General features: G+C 28.2%; 1 protein-coding gene across 3 annotated transcripts in view; it reads right to left on the reverse strand.

Moving 5' to 3' along the window:
* LOC107436363 (protein bowel-like) overlaps window positions 1-6,216 on the reverse strand; it is a 17,042-nt gene extending 10,826 nt beyond the window's left edge. Inside the window, exon 1 of one of the 3 annotated variants that reach the window (XM_071182397.1) lies at window positions 5,893-6,216. In XM_071182397.1, the coding sequence (XP_071038498.1) occupies window positions 5,893-6,055 (163 nt within the window). In that variant the 5' untranslated portion in view covers window positions 6,056-6,216. The remainder of the gene's footprint in view (window positions 1-5,892) is intronic. The other 2 variants (XM_071182398.1, XM_071182396.1) reach the window with 2 other exon arrangements.
* Between the last annotated feature and the right edge of the window lie 3,621 nt (window positions 6,217-9,837).

A 9,837-nucleotide genomic window follows, 5' to 3' on the forward strand; every position in this document is an offset into this window, starting at 1 on the left:
ACTTTAAAATGAAGTAAAAAAAGTTGCAAACCATTTTACTTGCTCCTTCATGGGGTGCCTTTTTATAAGTCAGAAGGAGTATTTTAAATTGTTTAAGCAAATCAAAACATTAAATTTTATTTAATTGTTCGAAAAAATTATTAATTTTCATTTGAAACTACTCTTCACTTACACTGCACAAACTTAAAATGCAGTTTTTAAATTTTTTTAAATAAAATCAACTAAAAATTTTGTTCTTCAAACTTCAAAACATTTGTTTAATTCCATTTGATATTTATGAAGTTACAGAAGAAAAATGTAAGGTGAAAAAATTAATTTTTAATAAAAATGTCTAAATTTCCATAAATATTTCCTCTAGGTTTAAGAAAATTTATGCAGTCATTAAAAATTACACCTTAAAAATTGGTACAAGTTATAAGCTTATTGCTTTATTTTTTGTCATAATGTGTTCAAAAATACTCAGTTTTTTTTTTTGTAATTTATTGTTGGTCTCTCAAATGTCTGAAATCTCTAAATCTTATTGCTAACATTTTTTTTTAATCTCTCAAGAAATACTTAGAGGATTATTTTGGAACTTTAAAGGCATCATGCAATTCATGCAATTTTCATACTTAGAACAGAATTTTTATTTAAATGTCCAGTCATCGCTTAAAATTTTGATCCTTCAGAATCCCTCAATTTGTGGCAGACAGATTCATGTGGAAATGATTTACACACTTAAAAGTTGCAATGTATACTTCAAATGTATATTGCCTTCCCACATATTTTTAGAAAAAGTTTTTTAAACTCAGTATCTTTAACTAAATTTAGTCACAAATTTATAATGTTATTAAATTAACTTTTCATCGCTGCAAATTATCTCTAATATTATCTTTTTTAATAAAATGAAATCTAATCCAAACTTTAAAAAAATCTACAAAATGCGGCTATTAAATGAAAAGTACTAGTCGATATTGACTCGAGAAAAATTAACTACCAAGCAGTCAACACATCCTACCGGTCAGTGGAGAAAATTTTAGTTTTCAAGTTTATACGAAAGCACCTAAAGAGGGACAAATTCATCCGATTCTTTCTCTCTCTTTTTTTTTAAATTTCTAAAAAAATAATAAAGATAAATAATAAAATGAATAAAGATAGATAAATATCTTTATAAATAAAGACAAATATCTTTATAAATAAAGACAAATATCTTTATAAATAGGGATAAATATCTTTATAAATAAAGATAAATATCCTTATAAAGATAAATGTCTTTATAAGTAAAGGTAAATATCTTTATTTATATTTCTTATGTGTAGACGGGTCCTTATTAATATTTTTTCAGGGTACTTTTGACTTGTGTTTTTTTTTCTGTATCATTGAATTTTTTATTGCATTTTCTTATTTAGTATTTCCATTATGGGTTTCGGTCAAAGTCAGCTTCTGGTTTAACCACTGACTTAAGAACTGTTCCAGTGTGTTAACAGACATTGTGTTCCCTGATGAAGTGCTGTTTTTGCTAACATACATATCTTTAGAATTTCGTCTTTGCTTGTTTTTGGTTTCTAACTTTTTATTTAAATTGTAAATATGATTTTACGTAAGACAAATTTGATTTTAGCTGCTTTTAGAGCTCTTCCATTTTGACTTATAATTTTATTATTTTTTTTTCTCTTAATATTCGCTTAAATCAATTTCATACTTTGATAGGATTTCATATTTGGATTAGTTGCAATGCACATTTTAATGAAGTTTCTGGTCCTGTTCCCGTAATGTTTAGTTTTTTTAATATTTTTGTATTCCGGTATGTATTAATTAATTTCTTATTTTTAGGTTTAATTTATATTAATATAAATAGTAAGATTACGGATTTTCTCATACTTTATGACCCATCTCGTAGATTAACAGGGGATAATGCAGTTAGACTTGATCTAGGATCTACTGTGGTTAATAAGCTACCTGATCAATTGTTTTGATATAATAAACACTTAGAAAAATTAAAAAAATAGTAATACACAAAATGTAATAACAAAAATTGCCACCCATTCTAATTAAATTTCAAATTTTAGAAAATTTATTTTTTTGCGAACAGAAAATATCATTAGTCTTATAGAATGTAATGCGTGTTCACTTAAATATATTGGGGAAACAGGTACTGAGTTGAATAAACGAATTAATAGTCATAAAAAACTTTCATAAACACAATAACTCGGATATCGAAATTGTACATTTTCAAAAACATTCTTTTAAATAGATTAATACTCTTATTCTTAAAAATATTAAAGATTTAAATTTATGATTAGATTATGAAAATATTTTTATTTTTAAAATAAAAACTTGAAACACCTATGGATAAATTAAATGGAGAAGGTAACACAGATTTAAATAATGCTCGTATTTACAATAGACTGAACACTCTTTAATAATTATCTTGTTAATAATCTTGTAAATTGAGAGGATGCAGAGGAAAAGGAAAAAATAAATTTAATTTTGTTCTTTTCATAACTTTTTACTTATTTGATGTTAATGAAAATAACAATAAAAAGATTAGGAGTTTCATTTTTAGTAATAAAAATTCATGTTGAAATAGATGGATTAAAGAACATTTAAGAATTATAAAATTTTCCTCACCTTGGATTAAATATATCGAATCAGATTTTATTAAATTTAAACTTGCAATCAATAATTTCGATTTTTTAAATGTTATGAAAATTAAAAAAGAAATTTTGTGTTATAAATTTTCTTCATAAAGATTTCGAAAGAGGTTTACTTTCTATGACTATTAATAAACTTATTGATTGTCTCCCAATTAAAGAAAAAATAGGGGTCATTTGTTTTAAATTTTGTAGAACTTCAAAGATAAGAATATGCAATTATAATTACTATAGTGAAAATTTAATCAATTTAGAAAATATCTGATCATGTGAATTAAAACATTATGAGGATTTTGCATTCTGAACACATTGTAACAAGTGACTTTAACTTAATTAGAAATGAAGATCTAAAATTTATTATGGGATATGAGACTAAGTTCAGACCAAGAGAAAAAATATGATTTAAATTTTATTTCTATTTTTATTAATGAAGATTTAGATTGTTTTAATGAAAATGCTCTAGAAAATTTAATTGACTTCTACAGGGACTTAGTTAATGGAAATTTTTTGCATTATATAATTTTTAAATTAAATTTTTTTAACAGTAATAAAATATACAAGTGTTTTATTTGAATTATATTATTATTAAAGCTACTAAGGAATTGAAATATAATTTTACTATCTGTGCTGCTGACAAAGCATCTAATTATTTTCGATTTATTTGCATACACTTTTTTAAACACTTAATTAGCAAGGAATATGTCAACAATAATACTTTTGTCAAAATTATAAAAGAATAATTCTAAAAAAAATTGACTAAGGAAATGTGGCTTTTTAAAAATACCAGTTTAAAATTCTATCACATTACTTATCCTTATTTATTCCCAACATTTGAATTTCACAAAAAAAAAAAATTAGATTTGTAACTTGCAGTACTGTATGTTATAATTCTATTTTTTGGAAATTTCTTCCTAAAGATTCAAACATCATTTTAAATAAAATTATTTCTATTGATAAACATTTTATTATAAATAACAACTGAGACGTTATTAAATATTAAAATTAGAATAAAATCAATAGTATTCTTACATTTGATTTTGAAAATTTATTTACGAGTACACCACACGATAATTTAAAGAATATTTGCTTAGAAATTTTTAGATAAATATATTGGATTAAGGAAGATATTATTAGGAAAGATTGCATTAATTTATGTAATGTAAACATTTTTGAAAATTACCTACTTAATGGCAGTCAACCGCGTTTAAAGAAATATTGTCGATTCCAGCCAAATCTATGCAATTAAGAGGATTATTCGACTAAAAGGGGAGTACACTGTTCAATCTTAAATGTTTGCGAAATTTTACTTTTAATGGAATTTAATGCATAGTATGGCATTTTGATTAAATGATCTCAGTTTCATGATAAAAAAATATTTATATTTAAAACTGTCTGTGTTAATATAATAAAATAATTATGTCAGTTAAAGTTACATAAAAATAAATCTCTGTTAGTGAAAAGCATAATATAGGTACTAAAATATTATTTGATACCTTTCGAAAAAATCTATAATTGAAGATTATTTTTATACCCTTCAATTTATCAAAATTGGATTAATCTTTTCAGTTTCTACTAAAACTTTCATTATAGGCGCATTCCTTTAAAGTACATTCAGAATTTTTTAAATTTTTTATACTATTAAATGGGGACCTCTGTATATGTTTTTACAAACAAATTCCACAATGGGAAATTGTTATTCAAGTGCATTTGCTAATATTTTCGTACATTTTTATGAACATAAATTTTTACAACACTATTTATTAATTGCGATTAGATTTATTGATGATTTAACATTTTCGATTTAATTAGAGAAATTTATCCTAAAGAACTTAATTTGAAAAAGAATAATTATACAAAATACGTTGGATAATTATACAAAAAGAGCCACGTGTTACCTGTGAATATTTTATAAAGGGCACGTGAAAATCATTAATTTGATCATAACTTAAACGAATAACATTTTAAAATAACGCATCTATTTAAAATAAAACTCCTAATGCTACATCTCCATTCTCATAAATAACTGTTAAACTACAGGAAAGTATGCAAAAAACGCCACGTGTTATATCTGAAAAAAATTTCATAGCTATTCAGATCATAACTTAGAATTCAAATTATTATTAGATTGACATTTCAAAATAAAGTTAAAAAAAAAAACACATCTATAGAAATAAAACTCTTAATGCTACCTCTCTATAGCCATAAACACGTGCTAAACCTTAAATACATAAGAGATATTTTTAAAAATACTGCCACGTATTATTTACAAATTAAATGATATGTTAGGCAAGGCATGGGAGAATCACTATTGAGATAGTAGCATGTAATTCAAAAAATTCTTAACGTAGCAAACATAAAATAAGATACATATGAAATAAAACGCTTAATGTCCTATCCTATTGTCATAAAGAAATGCTGCACATTAAATCATTATACCAAAAGAGCCATGTGTTATTTGTGATTTTGATTACATGTTTTAAAGGAAACGTGAAAATTATTATTTTGATCATAACTTAAACAAATAATATTTAAAAAAAACTTATCTATCTAAAATAAAACTCCCAATGCTACATCTCCATTGTTATAAATAAATGTTAAATAACAGGAAAGTATGCAAAAAAGACCACGTGTTATGTATGAAAGAAATTGCATTGCTACTCAGATCATAACTTAGAATTCAAATTACTCTTAGATTAACATTTCAAGATAAAGTTGAAAAAACACATCGATGGAAATAAAACTCTTAATGCTATGCCTTTATAGTCACAAACAAGTGTTAAACCTTAAATACTTAAATGATATTCTTAAAAATACTGCCTCGTATTATTTAAAAATTAAATGTTATGTTTTGCAGGGCATGAGAAAATCACTAGTCTCATAAATAACTGTTAAACCAGGTAAGTATGCGAAAAAGATCACGTGTTATATATGAAAGAAATTACATGCCATGAAAGATACTGGAATATTGCTATTCATATCGTAACTTAGAATTCAAATCATTCTTAGAGTAAAATTTTAACATCGATTGTAATAAAACCCCTAATGTATGATCGCTATTAATCCTTATGTATAATTTGTATTTGTCCTTTGTATAATTTGCAAATTTTGTATTCTCTATTGCCATAAACGAATGTTAAACCTTAAATAACGCAACTTTTACGCAAAAGAGTGCCTTCTTTTTATAATTATTAAATATCATGCCTTAAACAATGAGAGCAATTCACAAAAAATATCCTATAAATAAATGAATAAAACTTACGGGAGTGGATCTTTTCGTGTACATCTACATATTTCTTCAAAGCAAATCCTCGATTGCAGGTTGAACATTTGTGGGGGAGTTCAGACCCAGAGCCAATTAACATCTGATATACTACAGTACGGTGATTCGGTCTTCCAGATCGACGATGGGCAGCATACGACATCGCTCCCACACTCTTTACTCTACTTCACACTCTTCGATAAAACTTTACTTCTTTTTAAACTTTAACGATAACTTCTTTTTAAACTTTAGCCAAATAGCTAGTGAATTTAAAACGACATTCTTCTTGGACCAAGATTTCCTGGAGTCCATAGGGGGCTAACCTTCTTCCTGATTGGATGACATAGATCCTTCCCTATTGGTCGCCTGTTTGGTGGAGGGTGGTCCAGTTGAATCGACCCAAGATTCCCCATTACCCCCCCCCCCCAAAACAAACAAAAGGCATTGTAAGGAGTGTTTCAAAGGAACACCTGCTACTAAGTGATGGTCAAGATGACCCACCTAACAAAGGTCAAAATTTCCCTCCCACAGAGTTACAGAGGCTAAAGGGTTACCTTTTTAAGGGTATGTTCTGGCGCGTTCGCTAATAAGCCATGTATATTTTAGCTTTCCTGTTAGAGCCATGAAAAGTGGTTAATATAATATTTTGGCATGCTTGCAAATAGTGGAATAGAATTAGCATCGTAATTTGGCGACTTAAGTTAAAATAGTACTTGGTAGAATAATCGTATATCATTTACAACAATGTTAGCAGCAAGTATAAATTTCTTTTTCCTAAGTTCCCAAAAAGGAGGTAGAATTCTAGTATGCAACGAATATACCTATAAACTTAAAAGATAATACAACGGAGTAGAATATTGGCGTTGCAGACACCTGCAGCCTCATTGCTCTGCACGCCTTCGAACCGAAATTAATGAAATAATTTCAGAAGGAGGGTCCCACAATCATGAAGATGATTCAATGACGATCAGAGCCGTTTTTATGTTTACAGGGCCCCTGGGGTTGTTATTATTTGGGAGCCCTTTATGAGTAAATTTATCGAGAAAAATTTTTTTATTTTAAGAGTAAAAAACATATAAATTAATTATAAAAGCTTATATACATTATTTTTTTTAATCGAAAATGTAAGGTAACGATGCTTTTTCAGAGGTGAAGTCTTCTATCACATCATCAAAATCAATTTCCCTTAAGACATCATATTCAATGCTCATAATTAACAAATGACTCAATCTTTCTTGAGTCATACCATTTCTTAACTCATTTTTCATTAACTTCAGTCTGGAGAATGAATGTTCGCTACTACAACTAGTTATCATGAGTGACAAAAAAATGAATGTTTCGAATGTCAATGTTTGTCTTCGAGATTATTGTTCTTCACTATTCTATACATGTCATTTATGCCTAATTGTCCTAACTTATTCTCCTGGGCCAAATAATGCTTGAATTTTTTTTATATATATAAATTTTGAATATATTTGTATGTGTTATTTGCAATTTTAAATGAATTTTTGCGAACTTTTTTCTCATTTTTTTTCTTCTTTACGTTACATTTTGCTTTGCTGCTCAAAATCTATAAGAACTTAGAAACATGAAATTATGAAGGTGTGCAGAAAATATGCAAGGAGCTAGAAAGAATACATGAAAATACAATTTGATCTAAGTTCTATTTTTTGTTGTTGCTAATCACAGTTTAAAAACTGATTCAATTTTGAGTTTACGACTGCCAATGTTTAACTACGTAGCCTTGTAATTTTAAAGCAAATCCAGAAGACAAGGGAACTCCAGGATCAGTACTCAGTATTGAATTGTTATGAGAACATGATGGGGCTTGTGACCCCGACAGATTTAACATGTACCAGTCACCATTTTATACATGGTTATTATTCGGCCGACTTAATTCGAACTTTCATTCTCAGGAACACGAGTCCATAGCCCTATTATAACCTAGCTATCGTGGCCAAATTATTAGTTTGTTTTATAACAGGCATTGAACAGCCTACTCAATTTTGAGTTTTCGACTACTAATGTTCAACTTCATAGCCTTGTAATTTTGAACCCAACCCAGAAGACAAGAGAACTCCTGGATAAAGTATTGGAAGAAATTTTTGCCTTTCTGAAGGACGTTTTGATGGAACTAACCCGCATTTGAGTTACATGGAGAGGAAAACCACGAAAACCTCCCAAGGTTAGTCTGACAGCAAGGGGACTCTAACCCATGATCCGTCCACCACTGAGGATATTTTACGTTAGTACAGTGGTCGGTGTAAGCCGGGTGTGAAATTCATATTGACCAGCCATCACTGGGATTCGAACTCGGTGCACCTCATTCGGAGGAGAATATTCTATCCCTTGAGTCCATCTTCATTGAGTAGTAACTCTGCGGGAGGTTTCAATTTTCCAATTTTATTGATTGGTACCCATTTCCGGATTTGCCACATAATTACACTAATCATGCATGGCTACGTGAGCGAGCTATTTTAGCCGTAAAAAATTTAGATGTTGACGCAATCAATTTTAAAGTACAACAATCATTGCCTGGTAGTGAAATTACATTCAAATCGATTGACACTGTTGTTGATCCTGATGAAGTTGTCAACTATCCTGCCGAGTTTTTAAATTCACTGGATTTACCTGGAATGCCACCCCATAATTTGCGATTGAAGATTGGTTCACCTATAATTTTGCTTAGAAATTTGAATGCTCCGAAATTGTGTAATGGCACGCGACTGGTCATAAAAAAAATCATGGGTAACATTTTGGAAGCTACTATTTTAAGTGGAAAATTTCAAGGTGAAGTTGTACTTCTACCGCGGATCCCAATGATTCCTTCAGATTCGCCTATACCATTCAATGTTTGCAATTTCCAATCCGCTTAGCATTTGCTATGACAATTAATAAGTCACAAGGTCAAACAATGACAATTTGTGGCTTAGATTTAGAAAACCCGTGCTTTTCTCACGGTCAATTATATGTTGCGTGTTCCAGAGTTGGAAAACCCTCGAATTTGTTTGTGTATGCTCCTGAAGGATTAACCAAAAATATTGTACATCTAATGGCATTACGATAACTTAAGTTTTTTTCAATTGAAAAAATATATCTGTTATAAAATATCTGTTATAACTTTTTTACCTTTAATTAAAATAAGTCTAAGTTTTGATTTAAAACAACCTCTACATTTAAATTCTCTGATAGTATACACATACTCACACGCTATCGATTGGTCGAATTGTGATAAGATATATGTAATGACGTTAGATAATATGATAACTTTTTAATAAAAATTTGCATCAAAACGATCCAGATTGTTACAGCTTATTCAAGAAAATTTGAAATTTTCATTTTCCAATTAAAGACGTGTGTACAGGACATCGCCTGTCGGGTCCGCCAGTATATATATATATATATATATATATATATATTTTTTTTCTTTTTTAAATTTAATAAATGAAGTCATTTGGATACTTGACATTCTTGATTTTGCTGAAAATTTCCAGGTAAAACTTTTAGACACATGTTTTTTTTCCTTCTATTTTGAGGAAAAACAATTTTTAATAAACAAAAATCATTAACTAACATTAAGTTATAATTCACGGAAATTTATGATTTTTAAAACACCGTTTACATTAAGTGATAAATATAGAATTATTTCATTTAATTTTTGATAAATTGTCTGAGGTTAAATAATTTTAACTTAAATCAAGAATAACTTTTTGAAATTTTGAGAAAAAAACTTTTAAATAAAAAATATTTTGCAATTTAAAAAAAATCCAGAGGGGGCACGTGCTTTCCTCTACTAATCAGCATTATATTAAGCTTGTTGTCTCTTATCTTCCAGAGTATTGATTGATACCATTGCGTTTAGAAATTTACTTTTTGGTCACTCTGAAGATTTCAAGCGAATGCATTAACAATTTTGATTTCATCTGAAAGCTGTTTGGCGATAAA

This window comes from Parasteatoda tepidariorum, chromosome 6 (assembly GCF_043381705.1).
Source record: "Parasteatoda tepidariorum isolate YZ-2023 chromosome 6, CAS_Ptep_4.0, whole genome shotgun sequence".
In the NCBI taxonomy this organism is placed as follows: Eukaryota; Metazoa; Arthropoda; class Arachnida; order Araneae; family Theridiidae; genus Parasteatoda; species Parasteatoda tepidariorum.